The sequence below is a fragment of the Mustelus asterias genome, chromosome 21 (assembly GCF_964213995.1).
Source record: "Mustelus asterias chromosome 21, sMusAst1.hap1.1, whole genome shotgun sequence".
NCBI lineage: Eukaryota > Metazoa > Chordata > Chondrichthyes > Carcharhiniformes > Triakidae > Mustelus > Mustelus asterias.
In genome coordinates this window covers 38,041,254-38,060,703 of record NC_135821.1, presented here as the reverse complement: position 1 = coordinate 38,060,703, position 19,450 = coordinate 38,041,254, and the positions used below count along the sequence as shown (strand labels likewise).

At 44.4% G+C, this 19,450-nt stretch overlaps 1 protein-coding gene across 5 annotated transcripts in view; it reads right to left on the bottom strand.

Moving 5' to 3' along the window:
• Positions 1 to 19,450, bottom strand: part of inpp5b (inositol polyphosphate-5-phosphatase B) — a 140,943-nt gene that overhangs the window by 78,852 nt on the left and 42,641 nt on the right. For 2 of the 5 annotated variants that reach the window (XM_078237766.1, XM_078237767.1), the window contains exon 1: positions 13,098 to 13,194. The exons of the other annotated variants lie outside the window; for them this stretch is intronic. In XM_078237766.1, the coding sequence (XP_078093892.1) occupies positions 13,098 to 13,125 (28 nt within the window). In that variant the 5' untranslated portion in view covers positions 13,126 to 13,194. Of the gene's footprint in view, positions 1 to 13,097; positions 13,195 to 19,450 lie in introns of those variants that run through there. 5 annotated transcript variants of the gene reach the window in all.

Below are 19,450 nucleotides of genomic sequence, written 5' to 3'. Positions count from 1 at the left end.
CATCACAAGACAACCACAGAACCAAAACAGGCAAAGAGAACTAAGCGAGCTATGCCACATTTAGCAAAGCTACAAAAAATTATGATCAACCTTGAAGAAGATAATCTCAAGTAACTTTGGGGCATTGTCAGCACAGATGTATGTATGACTCACCAATTTCTAACAATCTGGCAGGTTATTGAGAAGTAAGTGCCACACAGATGCATTTGGAGCTTAGGCACAATGTAGCAACATTAGTTTGACATGTGAGTGCGTGATCCAGATCCGAGATTCAAAAATGTGCTATCCCAACACTTTAATTAGCACGAATCAATATTGCAAAAGAAAGATCCCAACTGTTTGAAATTGATTTGCAAACAGGGACGTTGGTAACACAATCTTATTAAAATCACAACACCAGGTTAAAGTCCAACAGGTGTATTTGGTATCACGAGCTTTTGGAGCGCTGCTCCTTCATCAGGTGAGTAACCTGGTGTTGTGAGACTTCTACCTGTGCCCACCTCAGTCCAACACCGGTATCTCCGCATCATTGTTAAAATCATACAAGCAGATGGCAAAGGAATGAAACTTCACAGGTCTCAATTATCTAAGCATATTGATATTCTCTGGCTTTTGCAGACTCTCAGATTGGCTGTAGCCTTACTACAAGTCGTGGAAAATGAATTGCTTTACACAATATAACATGAGGTGTGTTGCAGTTAATCTTCCCAACCATAAAATGAAACTCAATAAAGAAGCCTGGAGCAAAGGTTTGGCTGTCTGTACATGTGCAATTAAGAATCCTGTGGTATCGTCCTACTGGTCTGAGTCTGGTCGTGGCAGACAACAGTTTGCATTCAATTAACACCCGACTTAAGCTGCGTGCATTTGCAAGTTGGCACTAGCATCATCTGGTTACACAAGCTCCAATTCCAGCTGGGATATTATAAATGTTTTGAGCGAAGAGTAAAGGAACTGCCGTGGTTTTTAAAGTGTCTAGGAATTTCAATGAAATCTGGCAGGTTACATCATGAACACTTTTTAAGCATTGTGTGACACCAGCACTGTAGTCATATTCCAAGCCTAAAGTGTGCAAGGTAACCTCCCCGACAGTTCTACACGGTGAGGGTGAATAGTTTGCAGAATGTGCTTCTTATACACACCCAGACTTAGATAGGCTGAAGAGATCTGGGAAAACATCACATGAAAACATCCCAGCTAGCTTACAGGATATCCCAATATTGTCAGTCATTTAATACAGATTCATACATAGATGGCGAGAGTGGTTTTAGACTTGTGCAGGACTCTCCCTCTCCCGCCGACGATCATACTCCTACATGGCAATTTTTTCCTTGGTTCTTGCACTGAAATTAGATATTGGGACTGACTTCCTCCCCCTCAGCACTGGGACACTGGGAAGGCAGAGTGCACTTGTCCAGCCCTGTGTTTCTGGATTCAGGTCACATACATAAAGCAGATTTGATTTATTATTGTCACATCTATAGGTATACAGTGAAAAGTATTACTTCTTGCGCGCTTTACAGACAGATTCTTCCCCCCGTACTGACCCAACCCTGGCAGGGCTGACTCCCCATCTTGGGAAAAAAATTAAGGGAGATTTGCCTAGCTTCTGCTTTATTTGCTATGTGCCCCAAGGCAACCGCCACAGGCAAAGGGCCAAAAGGCCACTTCTTCTGCCATCCCTCAAAATAATGCGGAGATGCCGGCGTTGGACTGGGGTGAACACAGTAAGTCTAACAACACCAGGTTAAAGTCCAACAGGTTTATTTGGTAGCAAAAGCCACTAGCTTTCGGAACAGGCTGTTCCTTCATCAGGTGGGTGGGAGTTCAGAACTCCAAATAAAGCTACCAAATAAACCTGTTGGACTTCTTACTGTGTTTATCCCTCAAAATGGCCATCCTACTGGAGCTGAGGGAGGAAAACGAGGCTAAAGACTGGGAACAAGAACATTAACTCCCATCTCATTGCCAAGGATTTCAACTGGTGCTTGTTCCCGGCACTTGCTGCTTGCCTGAAATCTTGGAGCAATATAATGAGGAGGAGCAACAGACACAGATGCCGGAATTTTACCGGCTTGCAGAATGGAATTCTCCCTTGGCCTCAGGCTCTTGCAAGCCTCGGGCAAGTGAGGCTGTAAAATTCCAGCAAGAGTCTAATTTGCTGTAATTTCATAAAACATAAAATAGCACAAGTCTGTTTTAGATTTGACCCCAATACAATTCAAAATAGGAATCTATGTCAGAAGCCAGTCTATGACTTCATTATTTCTAAGGAGATTAATGACAATGTGTGAAAAGTCAAGGCACTGTAATCAAGAAACAATGGACAATGATTAAGCTTTAATCTTGTATGTAAAACTAATCACACTGCATTCAGCGTGGACTAATGTAAGCATCAGGGCAATCAACCCCTAAATGGTCGTTACTTGAAATTAACACTTTCACAGAAATTGCCATGGAAAATGTATTTGTTGCAATAGACAAGAAGGCAGTCAGTCGCTCCCCTTACATGGAAAGGTTTTACAATGTATGTTTCAAGCCGATAGCTTGAAGGTCACAGATTGATGAGATACACATCAGTGCAGTGATTACACCTTGTACTCTGGCATTAATGTCCCATGATGTGGAGATGCCGGCGTTGGACTGGGGTAAACACAGTAAGAAGTTTAACAACACCAGGTTAAAGTCCAACAGGTTTATTTGGTAGCAAAAGCCACACAAGCTTTCGAGGCTCTGAGCCCCTTCTTCAGGTGAGTGGGAATTCTGTTCACAAACAGAACTTATAAAGACACAGACTCAATTTACATGAATAATGGTTGGAATGCGAATACTTACAACTAATCCAGTCTTTAAGAAACAAAACAATGGGAGTGGAGAGAGCATCAAGACAGGCTAAAAAGATGTGTATTGTCTCCAGACAAGACAGCCAGTGAAACTCTGCAGGTCCACGCAACTGTGGGAGTTACAAATAGTGTGACATAAACCCAATATCCCGGTTGAGGCTGTCCTTGTGTGTGCGGAACTTGGCTATCAGTTTCTGCTCAGCGACTCTGCGCTGTCGTGTGTCGCGAAGGCCGCCTTGGAGAACACTTACCCGAATATCAGAGGCCGAATTAATGTCCCAACCCTTCTCGCCTTGCTACATTATTCCCCTTCTTCAAAAGCCTCAACAAGTCTCATCAGCTAGACCTTCACCAATCTCTCCATTAATCATTCCAAACTTCTGTTCAGGTCCAACTCTTCCTTAGGGAAATGCCACATTGTTGTGTTAAAATTTGCCATGCAGGCTTTAGCCTCAATCTTAAAAACAAAAACGTAGATGAAAGATTGAAGGTTAATAAAGATCCAGTCTTACCGAGTGGTGCCTCACCACATGCTGAGATGTGCTTGTCCTGTTTCCCACAATCAACGTGGGATAATCAAAATGTCTGGTCTGACTGAGATGAGGACATGGAAACCTTTATGTTTAGAATACTAAGAAGCCCAGCTCCTGTCCATTTACCCGTCCAGTACACCACATCTGGATCAGAATAATGGCAATAGCATGGGGTTCGATTCCATTCCGGCTGAGGCAGACTTGGGGCTTGCCTCCTCGTCCAACCCAGAGTTTAAAAAGTCATGACACTCTGCCGTGGTTCAGTGAATAATCGTCAAGGATCTGCCTTTGAGCAGAGAACTCAGGAAGAGGATGACTGTTTTGAGAGACTCTCCTCCCCACTAAAACACATTTTAATACCACCTGAAAAACTGAATAAAACTAAAGTCTTTTTTAACATGGGCCTCCCTTTTCACCTTTACTACCACAATACTGAGCTAAAGCTTGCTCCCAACTTTATGAATCTTCATATCCCAACTTAGCCTTCAACCCTGCAAGGGGTGGGAAATTAATGAAGCAGCCAGTGCTTTCAGGATCGAGGCAAGAGTCAATCATTTCCTACTGATGACAATTGGGACACATTATTTGCTGTTGGTACTGGGCAGCAATCTTATTTTGTATGAACAGAATATAGGATTGCTTTCACTGATCAGAAATTCATTCATAGTTCACAAATGCATTTTTAGAGTTCCTCAGTTAATTGCCCATCTTCCTGCCTGTGTTCACAGAAGTGGCTCCAGGCATTCAGGATAACAACAATCCTCGGTCCTGTTAAAACATTACTGTATTGGTCCCTCTATGCCCACTTAAGCATAGGAACAAGTTGGTTGAGAAATTCAAGTGCCAATCTGTTTTTCCTTCACTAAATAAACTCCTAAACCTCCAAAAATGGCGTGCAGGAAGCACACATTGCATACAAGTCAGAAATGTGGCACCCGTCATTACTGATACAGACAAAAATAAAAGGCATCCAGGACTCTGGCATTAGGCTCTTTCCATACTCAAATAAGGGGCTTATTGTCCTTCTGAGCACTCTGAAATTTCAGGTTGCCTTTAACAAAATTGGGCCAGTTTTAGCCTCATGACCTATGTGGGGCCCAATAACGGGATCAATGCAGACCATAATGAACAAGGAAGTTAAGTGGTTAAAATATATTTACCCAAACATGGATCCAGCAATCCCTTCCCTATGCAATGGCCTAATCTTCAAGCTCTCCAGCAAGTTGCCTGGTGACATCTCATTGCAGCTAAGAACTTGGTCATTTCTTCTCAGCCTTTTGACTAAGGTCAAACATGAGATCAAGTCCAATATGGAGTACAGTGCCTTTTCTTGTCAGCTTGGATCTTGTTTGTCTCTTTGATGGGGACCATGAATTGAATTCAACTGGAATTTGAATTTGGTTTTTGGAGCGAGCAAGGAATGGATTTGGGTTTACTCGGTCCATTCTAAGCATTGGTTTTATAATTTTAAGGATGGAGTAAAGATTTTTAAAAACTTTGTCATCACGCGAGACACACTCTCGGTGTTGCTATACGTGTTAAGGTCAGACCCATTCCTCACTCCTGCGCTGTGGCAATCACCTGAGCTGTTTTCCCCTTCATTTGGAGGTCAAAAATGGACTGCATTCGCATGGACGTGATGAACAAACCACTAGATAAAGGGGGTAAAGATGAGGCCAACACTGCCTTAATCTTGATGGCCATCTTGTGTGTTGCTGCATCAAGCTGTGCATAGATTCTCAGTACGCAAACACCAAGTGTCACTGTATACTGAGGTTCTACCTGTCCTTGTGTTGTGGAGGATGGGTCTGGCCACATTGCCACTGAACGCTCAAAGTAGTTGGACCTGTCCCCCATGGAAAAAGTCATGCAGAGAAACATCTTTGACCACAAGTCATGACTGGCACATTCCAAAGACCAAGACTACATGCTGAGGGATGCACGAAAGCTTGGGGCAGCCACGGCAGAAGTGCGATGGGAGAAAGTTACTGTCAGCCATGATGGAGTGGAATAGTATAGAACCTCCTCGGGTTGTATGACTTACGTTGAATGTATACACTGAACATTGCATGTATCACAATTGTATTGAAGCAGCTCAGAGTACAACTTGATCAATATGCACAAGTTAAATATCATTGCACCAACAGTAATGATCATTTTTTTTGACTATGTTGCAGCAACATGATCTATGTCAGCAACTTGAATATTATTGCACTTCATGTGATGGCCACTTTAAAATGTTTGTAATGTTCTTTCAGATATTTTAGGAACAGAGTATATTTTTGTAAATAAAAGTTAAGTGTCTGCAGTGTGCAAGGTCCATGATAATGATAAAGCCCAATATTACATGTGTCTTGGGCTGAGCCCCCAGTTTTTGGGCCAAACCCGAATTTTATGCTACAAATGTTTCCATTATGCAAATATATGAATTAAATTTCTGAAGGTCAAGTGATTATTAAAGAAAAAATGGGGTCTAGCTTAGTTGTGTAACGAACATTTTCTTTGTTGCACATAACCATGTAAAGCCCAGCATTTTCATTAAACCGCAAAACCTAAAGAAAATGCTGCTGTTTTAAAAGGAAATGCTCGCATTTATGTGGTTACTTGTGTTTCTCGGAGATAACTCAGTTACTTTTGGAATGTAGTGACTTCTCTCAGCTAGCAATGGTGACCACATTGTAGGTACAAAGATCACACCAACAGCTTACTAAATAGATTGATAAGTGGATTGTCCTTGGTAATATTGGAGACAGGGCTAGACCTTTAATATTGGAACAATGCAATGGAGACCTTCAAAATTCATCTCAAAAATGAACTGCCTCTTCTGAAGTCCAATATCTGCAACACTGCAGCACTCTTTGTACATGGCCTGGTATGAAGTTAAAACCTGTCATTCAGTACAACCAACTAAGCCAAGCTGACACTGTCTTAAAGCAAAACATAAACCAACAACATATCAATTATTTTCCCCAGAGACAGGTTTTGCACACAAGAGGAAGGTGCCAAGAGTTGGTCACAAAGCTTCTCGAGGCTGCTTTGTAGTTTAGTAAGATCCCTTACCCATCCCCATAGTGCTTAAATCCCCTTCAGTCTCATTAAATGTCACACATAGTGGAGCATTCAAATGTCTGTTTCAGATTTCGTGTTTATCAGGTTCAGATGCATTTTGATGAGTGAACATTCTGGGCAGGGTTTTTAGGCCCCACTGGAAGTGGGGGATAGGGCCTGAAATTACCAGCTGGGCAATAAGTTGGTTTCCAACTCCGTTCCTGAATATTTTTTGCTGAGGTGGGTTCGTGACCAGCAGGGTTACCGCTCTGTTTGGGACCAGCTGGGTTACCCGGACCCATGAAGCGGGTACCTGAATTAGTTCATTAAAAGCCTTGTTTATCAGCAATTCAAGGAGGCCAATTGGAATTTCTCAGGGAGGTAGGCACTCAGTAGCAGGCCAGGGGCGGGGGAACTGGTCGAGCACCCAATGCAGGCTTACAGGCTGTTCCTGCCTTGCTGGGTATGAGAATAGCCACCACACCCCGGGTGGCCTGGCTGTCGGGGCATATTTTTTTAGATTTAAAGTTTCAAAAAGTGTGGCGAGAGGGCGCCCCATGTGCAAGGTATTTACCACCCATTGCAGTTTGCTGCTCTTCTCAACCTGGAAGGCCTCCGATTGGTCCTCAACAGGCCACCTATTGCCATTAATTGGATAGGGAGGTGACACCTCCATGAAAATCCCAATAAGTGACTGTTGCCTGACAGGGCTGAGTTTGGGATCCACCCCGGATAGTCCCGACTCCTGGTTCCCAGCCCCAGAAGGAAATAAACCAACCAGTTGTATCAAAATCCCCATGCAGCAGAAAGGGGTGAGTATAAGCAATGAAAATGTTGTTTGACCTTTCTAGAGATTCCAGGTCTCTAGTGTAATGACACATTGATCCAAGACAATTTAACTTCTTCTATTCATAATTCAACACTTAACCCTCCCTCTGCTCCCTTAATAAGATTGCCACAAGGAAGTAGTGAGGTGAATGGCATAGATGCATTTAAGAAGAAGCCAGATAAGTACATTTGATTTAATTCTTCATCATCACCACACATAGATGGAAGGATGTTGATGGCAAGATAAGCACAGGATGGAGAAAAGAATAGAAGGATATGCTGATGGGGTTAAATGAAGAGTGGCGGGTGGAGGCACAAATTGACAAGTAGTCTCTTAGCAGCAACAAATTAAAGAATAGCCGGAAGATAAACACTATCTAGGAACTTTAATAGAGCTGAACCACTAATGGTCAACCTTCCCAGTGGGAAGGGAAAAGCTCTGAAGTCTTTATGACTCATTCAGTACTCCTTAAATTCCACACATGGAAAGCAACATCAAAATCAACAGATGAAGATCAGATACCAATTGCTTCAAGTTCCACAGATAGATACCACATTAACAAAGGATTTCACTGGTTATTCAGTGCTGCTCATGGTATCTCACTGGGAACAAGGTGGCTATTGTGGATGTCAACTGGCAATACAACTCAACAAACAATTAAATGTATTCATTTTGATCAGCTTTAAGGCAATAAAACACTTTGCAAAAGCCAATTGTATATTTACTCCAAGTGCCACTGTAAAATCTTTTGGTCTACACTGAGGTCTTCTTTTGCTGTACCACTATCATTGTAAACTAAACCTTTTTTCTGTGCCACAATATCTACACTTGTTCAATTCCTGCCTTTAGGGATTGGAGAACACAAGCCAACCTATATTGGACACCTGCACAATAGGAAAGAAAAAGCTATTTTTAAATTCTGCTGCTCCCAGCTGCTACTAATAATCCACCCAGTTCTATTTGGATACTAGTGGTTTCCAAAATAAAAACCTGCAGCTGATGACAAAATCTTCTTCATCTATAGATCACCAAGTAACTCAGAAGATAAACAAAAGCCTCGAGTGGCAAAAGTTGCTGTTGCATCTCACGCACTTAGTGACAGAACAAGATGCTGCTATTCGCGATTACAAGCAAATAGGATATCTCAAGACTGAAAGATACACAGAATTACACAGACACAGCAATTTTGAGAGAAATCGCTCTCAACAAAATGATCTGCTAACAGCAAGTGTAGATTTAAATAATCAGGACTCCAATGCTGTTGCACTCTGTCAAACACAGAGTCTCACAAAATTACTCCAAAAGACCAACGACCCTAACACATGCTTCAACTCCCCAATTCAGAGAATGTAATTAACTCTAAACTTAACCAACAAGTTCCAGGAAACAACCTATCTGGGAAAGAGATTCATATGCAGTCGAAGCAGCATTGAGTATTCATTTCCCCCAGTAACATTTTGCACTTCACATAAGATCGAAGTTTTCTTTGTAGATGATGTGGTGGTCACAAATTTACCCAAAAATGTAGCGTGCTCCGCCTCATTTGTTTCAGTAATGGGCTAATCAGTTAGATTTTGTGATTGCCCCAATTGCAGTGGCAAGCATAATTCAAGATGGAATTTCCCAAGATCCTGACATGAAATGCCATTTTTCCCAATTGTTGCTTCATGTTGATATTTGGAGGGATGTGGTAAATTCTACCTTTAGCAAGAGAGAGCATTTTTGGTTCAGAAGTGGTCTATCATCTATTGTCACTGACCAAGTCCTAATACAAGTCATGTGTCGAAACATAGTTCCTTTGTGCTTGTCAGGCGAGCGCCAGAACTTGTTTTTAATTCATTCATGAGGTATGGACATTGTTGGCGAGGCCAGCATTTATTGCCCATCCCAAATTGCCCTCAATATGGTGGTGGTGACCTGCCTCCTTAAATCGCTGCAGTCCGTGGCTGTGTAGGTACACCCACAGTGCTGTTAGAAAGGGATTTTGGCTTTCTTTGAACATTCATCGAGATAAAAGAAGAAACAATTTCAGGGAGGAAGGATTCCGGTCTGTAGTGCAGCATTATTCATTTCCACAGAAGGATAGGAAACTCACGATGGATAAATATTTTTCCCCACCTGAGAACTTAGATTAAGCAGGTCAAATCCAACCTGGCCAATTATTGCCCGATCAGTCTACACGGAATTATCAGTGAAGTGATGGGACATGCCGTTGACAGTGCTATCAAGCAGTACCTATTCAGCAATAACCTGCTCACTGATGCTTAATTTGGGTTCGGCCAGGGTCACTCAACTCCTGATCTCATTACAGCCTTAATTTAAACATGGACAAAAGAGCCGAGAACAAAAGGTAAGTTGAGAATGAGTGCCTTTGACATTAAGGCAGCATATAACCAAGTCTGGTATCAAGCAGCCCGAGCAAAACTGGAGTTAATGAGAATCAGGGAGAAAACGCTCCATTGGTTGGAGTCACACCTGGCACAATGGAAGATGGATATGGCTCTTGGAGGTCAATTATCTCAACCCAGCACATCACTGCAAGTGTTCCTCAGGGTGCCCTAGACCCAAACATCTTCAGCTGCTTCATCAATGACCTTCCTTCCATCATAAGATCGGAGGGTGGGATGTTTACTGATAATTTCATAATTTTCAATACGATTTGCGACTCCTCAGATACTAAAGGAATCTGTGTCTATCTGTAGCAAGACGTGGACAATATTCAGGTTTTGGTTGATAAGTGGCAAGTAACATTTGCGCCACACAAGTGCTAGGCAATGACCATCTCCAAAAAGACAGAATCCAACCGTTTCCCCATGACATTTAATGGCATTACCATCACTGAATAATCCACTATCAACATCCTGAGGGGTTACCATTGACCAGAAACTGAACCAGAGCCATGTAAATATTGTGGCTACAAGAGTGGTCAGAGGCTGAGAATCCTGCAGAGAGAAATTCACCTCTGACTTTCTGTCAGTGGCATAGTGGTTAGCACTGCTGCCTCACAGCGCCAGGGACCCAGGTTCGATTCCCAGCTTGGGCCACTGTGTGTGTGGAGTCTGCACGCTTTCCCCATGTCTGTGTGGGATTCCTCCGGTTTCCTCCCACAGTCTGAAAAATGTGCTGGCTAGATGCATTGGCCACGCTAAACTCTCCCTCAGTGTACCTGAACAGGTGCCAGAGTGTGGCGACTGGGGGATTTTCACAGTTACTTCATTGCAGTGTTAATGTAAGCCTACTTGTGACACTAATAAATAAATAAATTAAATTTCAAACTAATGCCTATCCACCATCTAGAGGGCACAAGTCAGGAGTGTAATGGAATCTCTGGACTTCGCTGGATGAATGCAGCCCCAACAATAACACTTGAAGCTCACACCATCCAGGGCAAAGCAGCTACTTGATTGGCAGCCCTTCCAGCACCTTGAATATTCACTCCCCCAACACCAGTGTACAATGGCAGCCATGTGAATCACTGACAAGATGCACTGCAGCAATACACCAAGATTCCTTTTACAGCACCTTCCAAACCCACAGCCTCTTCCACCTAGAAGAACAAGAGCAGCAGATGACCGCCGCCTGGAAGTTCCTCTCTAAAGCACGCACCATCATGACTTGGAATTATATCGCCATTCCTTCACTATCACTAGATCAAAATCCTCGAACTCCCTTCCAAACAGCATAGTGAGTGTTCCTACAACACATGAATTGCAGCAGTTCAGGAAGGTAACTCACCACCACCTTCTCTTCTCAACAACAGACCAATGGCCTCCTTCTGCACCTTAACAATTCTGTGATTCAAGGGTAATTAGGATGAGTAACAATTCTGGCCTTGCCAGCAAAGCCCACATCCCATGAGCGAATAGAAATAAATGTGTGGTGACAAGCTTACAAGAACTTGACTTATACTTCTGGAACATAAAGACTGTTTGCAAATTCCAAGATGTATTGAATAGATTCTCAAAGAGGAAATTCAAACGATTGAGAAAAACCACAGGTTAAATTCTTGGAGAGCAATTTTCACAGAAAGATATTTTAGCAAGGAGATCAGGTGAAAATTTTCCAAATCACTCTTTCAAGAAAGAGAAAAGTCATCAGAAGCATGTAGAGTGAACAAACTACAATAAAGAAGTTGCTGGAAGGTGTAATCTGAAGGCTGTAACTGATTTAATACGATGGTACCAACCTTAATGGGATTACAAATAAGCAAGTGATCTGTATCCTGACAGGGAGAATACATGTAGATCACTCACCCAGGTCACCAATGCAACAATTCAGTTTAGGCACACCTACCATAGCACGTGTGTACTTCTCATTGACGTGAATGCTTATATATTCCGTGCAGACATTTTAGCAACATTTGATAGGGCTGCAATATGGTGGACAAGAATAAATGCTCTTTGCAACACGTCATCTGCTATATTGGCAGCCAGACACTTTTTTTACTTGCAGTGGCCATGCCAGAAACAGGCTTTAGTCAATTTTCATATGGAAACAAGGAAACTGACAACTGTTTCAGGTGTAGGCCCTGCAGGATGGTGGCCCAGTGGTTAGCACCGCTGCCTCACAGCTCCAGGAGCCTGGGTTCGATTCCCAGCTTGGGTCACTGTCTGTGCGGAGTGTGCATGTTTTCCCCGTGTCTGCTTGGTTTCCTCCGGGTACTCTGGTTTCCTCTCTCAGTCCAAAGATGTCTGGGTTAGGTGCATTGGCTATGCTAAATTGCCCTTTAGTGTGCTGGGATGCATAGGTTAGAGGGGTTAGTGGGGTAAATATGTGGGACTTTCGGGATAGGGCCTGGGTGGGAATGTTATCGCTGCAAACTCGAAGGGCTGAATGGCCTCCTCCTGCATTGTAGGGTTTCTATGAAGATTAGTTTGACCTGAAACAGTCACTAACCAATCACTCCACCAGTGGCTGCTGTTACATCCCAGACTGGTCACCTCCCCTCCCAATCAGCCTCGTTTCCCCCGTGCTTCAACATGCGCCGACACCCGACAGCACAGGGACTTGGAAAATGTTATTGTACAGTACTGGCTGTCAGGCACAGCGCAAACATTTGCCTGTCAATAGCTCACGTTTTCTTTCAGCCACAAGCAGCAAGAGACAGCAAGAACTTTACCAATCATACCAGTTTGTTTTATGGATATAACATGTTTAAACTTCAACTGCTGCTTCCCATTCCCAACAGTACCTTCACTGCTACACAGCCCATCAGAGAACAGGTCCATTGACAGAATAGCGCTATCACCAGGGGGGCAGCAGCCAAGTGGACAAAATAGAACACTAAAAAAAGCACTGAATTTCCTCTGATTTAAACCACAAATTCTAATACCTCAGCATTACAGACACCCAAATACAAACGCACTTTGGTGATGTTCCCACCAATGGCAAGCAATAGATTTTGCTGGAAATAATCTCGCTTGTACTTTAGTTTGTCGAAGATCTCCATGCTTCTCTTTTCTTAAAGAATGATTTGGTGAAGTTTCATTTGATTTCCTTGGTAAAGTTTCTTCCACGAAGATTCAAATCACAAACAATTGAAGCCAGCACTAACATCCAGTCTCCGTGAAAGTAAAGGCATCTTTTTAGGTGTCCCTGAAACAATTGGAATGTCAGCGTCCAACTCCCACAGGCATTCCTGGTAAATTCTGCACCCCAAAATGGTCCTGAAAAATTGCTAGCCCCAACAACTTTCTCACAGCCAGAGAGACACTGCTCACGAACAGCAGGCCTATCTCAATTAAAATTAGGTACTTTGTAGATCATTTGATAACTGGAAACATCAAGGAAGTGCAAACCATTTCACCAACTTTTGAATGTAAAAAGGAGAAATATTTCTTCTACCTGAATATGGTGCTGCTTCTGTGGACATTTCACAGCTCAGTGTTGAATTCTGCCATCAGCTTCTTAACAAGTTCCTGGTTATACAAAGATCCTGTGACATCACTGTACTCATTTTACAGGCGGAACTAGTCAATCACTGAGTTACTCAGCTACTCAAACTCCAAGTGCACCACTCACAACAAATACCTTTAATAGACTAAATGAGGCATGTCACTGGGAAACTTTGGTCACTTTCCAATTCTGCCTTTTTAGTTAACCCAACTGGAAGGGAAAATGAAGAACTAAATGAAATAGTGATTTAATCTCCAGTACTCTTTTCTCAGGCAGTGGGAATGCTAATTTTTTGTTTACAAACGCACGATGCAAATGCTCAACACCCACAACGACTAGCACACACAGGCATCGCTGGTGAAGGACTACAGGAATAACAATATCGCATAAGTAGAAGGAGCATTATCCACTCTGGTCTTGAGCTCCGAAGAAAACAATCCTCAGAGTGCCTGTGTGAGATCCAGGACTAACTGCGAGGTGCATTTGTGGGAAAAGGTTTTTAAAAGTTTTTTAAAAATGTTTTATTTATTAGTGTCACAAGGAGGCTTACATTAACACTGCAGTGAAGTTACTGTGAAAATCCCCTAGTTGCCACACTCTGGCGCTTGTTTGGGTACACTGAGGGAGAATTTAGCACGGCCAATGCAACTAACCAGTTTGGGGGACATCTTTACTCTAATCAGTCATTAAATATCAAGAGTCATAGAATCATGCAGCACGTGAGGAGCATATATCCAATTTTCTTTTGGAAGTTACTGTTGCATCTATTCCCTGTTTGCCTTTGACAACTCTTTCCAGAGAGTAACACTGCACAAAAATAATTCTCCACAGCTCACTTCACCCACCCCTGGTTATATTGTTAATTACTTTAAATCTGTGTCCTCCAGTTACTGAACCCGCCTCTTGCAAACCCCCAACAGCCCACCACCCCACCCCCTCAGCAGTGGATACTGTTTCTCACTTTCTACATTCAGGCACTCATGCCTTCGTTGACTCTATGTTTGATCATTTGAATGCAATCCTGGCTGTTCTCCCATATTCTTTCCTCAGTACTCTGCTGCCCATGTCTTAACTTGCAGCAAATTCCATTCCCCCTGTCGCCCCTATGCCCATTGACCGACATTAGTGCCCAGTCAAGCAAAGTCTTCATGTTAAAATGCTCATCTTCTTTTCCAAATCCCTCATTGGCCCTGGATCCCTATCTCTGCAATCTCCTCCTGTCCCACAAACCTCGAGTTATCTGCATTCCTCTCATTCTGGTCTCTAGTATATCGCCAATTTCAAGATGGCGCTGGAGCATGGCGACTTTTTGCGCGCTGTCCCCAGCATACCCTCGAATGAGCTTTGTCTGAAGTGTGCAATAAACAATATTTTTCATGGTATACCAATAAACGTGACTATAATAAATCAAATTTTAGTTGCTTTACCATTGGTGACTGTGCCTTCAGTTTCCCAGATCCCAAGCATTAGAATACCCCCATTTCCTCTCCACCTCTCACCTTGGCTTCCTTCCTTTAGTCACTCCTTGAAACGTACCTCTTTGTACAAGCTTTTCATCACCTGACCGAATGGGCCCGATTTTACCATCGCGTTGCACCCGTTTTTCAGGCACGAAAAGTTGGTAAAGTTGGGCATGAGACGAGTAGCACGATCCGCAGCCGCCTCTGCGCCGGTTCCCCCTTTACCAAGACCCGAAAATGGCCGCGATTGGGACCTCACCGAAACGGCCAGTTAAATGTATTTGCATGCATTTAAATTGACATAATGGGCAACACGCCCAACTTTACTGGCACTTCCCTCTTTATCACCGTGTTCGCCCATCCAGAACCGGCACGAAACAGACATGCTCCATATAAATCTGATTTGGGCACTCCATCAGTGAGGGTTAGTGAAGCGGTAAGTGCCTAGCGTCCGATGGCTCTCTGCTTGAGATCGGGTGGATGGGTGGGGGAGGGGGGGGGGGTCTGCTGCCACCCTGCCTGTGATCATTGGCAGGGGGCGGGGGGGGGGGGGGGGGGGGGCGGGGGGGAGTGGTCCGCTGTAATTTTGCTGTGATCAATGGGGAAGGGGAAAGGGGGTCTGCCGCCACTCTGCCTGTGATCAGTTGGGGGGGGAGGGGGGAGATCTGCTGCCACTGTGCCTGTAATTAGTGGGGGGCGGAAAGGGGGGTCCGCTGCTATTCTGCTCCAGATTGTGGGGGGGAGGGGGGAGGAACCTGTGATCAGACTGGGTGGCGGAGGGTGTGGGGGGATAAGCGGATCAGTAATGTTATGGTGGTGGGGCAATGTCTGTGGGGGCCAGGGGGAGGCATTATCCGACCCGGGAGGGATGTGGCAGAGGAACAGCATTCTGTAATTTTTTTTCTGCGCATGCACAGTTGGAGGCACCAATTGGAGCTGCAGGGTTTCGGGCGCGTTAAGTCCTACCCACAGACTTGTGCAGCGCAATTCAGACTCACTGATATTTTTACAGGCAGATGCATATGGGGCGCCTGAGAACAGGTCTAAAAGTCGGATTTGAAACACTCCCAGTTTCAAGTCTGTGAAATAGGGCCCAATATCTCCTTATGTGACTTGGAGTCATATTTAACTTTCTAACGTTCCTGTGAAACCACCTTGGGACATTTCATTATGGCATAACATAAATCCACATTTTTGTTGTACTCATCAAAAAACCTTAATAATTTTGAACATTTCTATTAAATCTCCCCTGAACCTTCTCTAATGAGCACAATACCAAGTTCTCTGGTCTCTTCAAATCCTGAAACATCTCATCTTGGATCGCATTCTGATAAATCCCTGCATCTCTTCCAGGACTTTAGACACTGACCCTAAAGAGTGATGCCCAGAATTGTGCCCAATACTTCAGCTGAGACCAAACCAGCTATTTGTGAAGGTTTAGCATAACTTCCATGTTTTGTTTTATTCCATGACTCTGTTTAGAAATCCAAGGACTTGGTGGTGAGCCTTATCACCTTGCCCCTGCCACCTTCAAAGATTTGTTTAGAAGGAGGAGTCTTTTGAGTTGAAAAAAGGCACTTTTACACAATACGGATGGGAGAGCTACGTTCTGGGAAATCTGGCTCAGGATGTTAATTTTCACATTTAGAATGACAACACCCAGTTCCACCTCACCAGCGCCTATCTCAAACCCTTGACTGTCTTGAAATTAATACTGGAACAGAAATTTCCTCCAACTAAATATTAGGAAGACTGAAGCCATCGTTTTCAGTCATGGCCAGAAACCTTCGTCATGGACTCAATCCCTCTCCTTTGCAACTGTGTGAGGTTGAATCAAACTGTCTGCAATCTTGGTGTTATATTTGACTCCAAGATGAATTTCCAAACAATATATCCACACAAGACTGCCTATTTCCACCTTAACATAACATCACCTGATTCCACGCTTGCCACAACTCATGTGTTGTCATAGAGCTTTTTTTAAAAATTGATTCATGGAAATGTGGGCATCACTGGCTGGCCAGCATTTATTGCCCATCCCTAGTTGCCCTTGAAAAGGTGGTGGTGAGCAGCCTCCTTGAATCGCTGCAGTCCACGTGCTGTGGGTTGACCCACAATGCTGTTAGGGAGGGAATTCCAGGATTTTGACCCAGTGACTGTGAAAGAACGGCGATACATTTCCAAGACAGGATGGTGAGTGGCTTGGAGGGGAACTTGCAGGTGGTGGTGTTCCCATGTATCTGCTGCTCTTGTCTTCTACATGCAAGGTGCTGGCTAAGGATCTTTGGGGAATTTCTACAATGCATCTTGTAGATAGTACACACCGCTGCTACTAAGCTTTGGTGGTGGAGGGAGTGGATGTTTGTGGATGTGGTGCCAATCAAGCCGACTGCTTTGACCTGGATGGTGTCAAGCTTCATGAGATTGGCTATCTAACAAAGCAGAGACACGGAATAAATGGGTGCTTTTCCGGCTGGCAATCAGTGACTAGTGGCGTGCCGCAGGGGTCGGTGCTGGGGCCTCAACTATTTACCATATACATCGACGATCTGGAGGAAGGGACCGAGTGTAGGGTAACAAAGTTTGCGGGTGACACAAAGATGAGTGGGAAAGCAAATTGCGTTAAGGACACAGAGTCTGCAGAGAGATTTGGATAGGCTAAGTGAGTGGGCGAGGATCTGGCAGATGGAGTATAACGTTGGTAAGTGTGAGGTTATCCACTTTGGAAGGAATAATAGTAAAATGGACTATTATTTAAACGGTGAAAAATTACAACATGCTACTGTGCAGAGGGACCTGGGGGTCCTTGTGCATGAATCACAAAAACTCAGTTTGCAGGTGCAGCAGGTAATCAAGAAGGCAAATGGAATGTTGGCCTTTATTGCGAGAGGGATGGAGTATAAAAGCAGGGAGGTCTTGCTGCAACTGTACAGGGTACTGGTGAGGCCGCACCTAGAGTACTGTGTACAATTTTGGTCCCCTTATTTGAGAAAGGATATATTAGCTTTGGAGGGGGTACAGAGAAGGTTCACCAGGTTGATACCGGAGATGGGGCGGTTAGCTTATGAAGAGAGATTGAGTAGACTGGGCCTGTACTCATTGGAGTTTAGAAGGTTGCGGTGAGATCTTATAGAGACATATAAGATAATGAAGGGGCTAGACAGGGTAGAAGCAGCGAGGTTATTTCCACTTACAATGGAAACAAGAACTAGGGGGCATAGCCTCAAAATACGGGGGAGTCAATTTAGAACAGAGTTGAGGAGGAACTTCTTCTCCCAGAGGGTAGTGAATCTTTGGAATTCTCTGCCCAATGAAGCAGTAGAGGCTACCTCGTTAAATGTGTTTAAGTCACAGATAGATAGATTTTTAACCATTAAGGAGATTAAGGGTTATGGGGAGCGGGCGGGTAAATGGAACTGAACCCACTATCAGATCAGCCATGATCTTATTGAATGGCGGAGCAGGCTTGAGGGGGTAGATGGCCTACTCCTGCTCCTATTTCTTATGAGTGTTGTTGGAGCTCCACCCATCCAGGCAAGTGGGGAGTATTCCATCACACTCTTGACTTGGGCCTTGTAGATGTTAGACAGACTTCGGGGAATGAGGAGGTGAGTTAGTCGTCGCAGTATTCCTCACCTCTGACCTGCTCTTGTAGCCACTGTGTTTACGTGGCGAGTGCAGTTGAGTTTCTTGTCAATGGTAGCTCCATGAATGTTGACAGTGGGGGATTCAATCATGGTAACACTACTGAGTGTTAAGGGGCATTCATGTCTTTTTACCTCTACACTTTACAATTCTAATGCACGGCTGGCTACATTCCCACATTCAACATTCTGTAAGATTGAGGTCATCCAATACTCTGCTGCCAGTATCCTAACTCTTTCTTTTCACCCTATCTGTAACTGCAACACTATATTCTGCATCTTCTCCTTTCCTTTTCCATTATGTACTCTATGAATGGTATATTTTTGTCTGTATAGCAACACAAGAAACAATGGGCCCGATTTTACCATCAAGTTGCACCCGTTTTCGGGCACGAAAACTTGGTAAAGTCGGGTGTGAGGTGAATGGCGTGATCCACGCCCACCTCCATGCCAGATCCCCCTTCATCAAGGCCCAAAAATGGCCACGATCCGGGTTCGGGCGCGACAGCCTTTTAAATGTATTTGCATGCATTTAAATTGAATTAATGGGCTGCGCGCCCAACCTTACCGGCACTTCCCCCTTTACCACCGTGTTCGCCAATCCAGAATCGGCATGAAACAGACATGCTCTACAAAAGTCCGATTCAGGTGCTCCAGTTAGTGAGGAGATAAGTGCCGAGCATCCGACGGCTCTCTGCTTGAGATCAGCGGGGGAGGAGGGGATGGGGGTAAAGTGGAGTCCGCTGCCACTCTGCCTGAGATCAGTGAGGGGGGGAGGGAAGATCCGCTGCCACTCTGCCGGAGATCAGTGAGGGGGGGGGGGGGAGGGAAGATCCGCTGCCACTCTGCCTGTGATCAGTGAGCGGGAGGGGGGAATCCGCTGCCACTGTGCCTGTGATCAGTGAGCGGGAGGGGGGAATCCGCTGCCACTGTGCCTGAGATCAGTAGGGGGGGAAGGGGAGTAGGGGCCTGTGATCAGTCTGGGTGGTGGAGGGGATGGGAGGATAAGGGGATCAGTAATGTTGTGGGGGTGGGGAAATGTCTGCGGGGGGTCAGGCGGAGGCATTAACCAGCCCGGGAGTGATGGGGCAGGTGAGCCGCATTCTTTCTTTTTTTTTCTGCACATGCGCAGTTGGAGATGCCAATCAGAGCTGCAGGATTCCAGGCACGTTAAACCATCCACAGGCTTGCGCAGCGC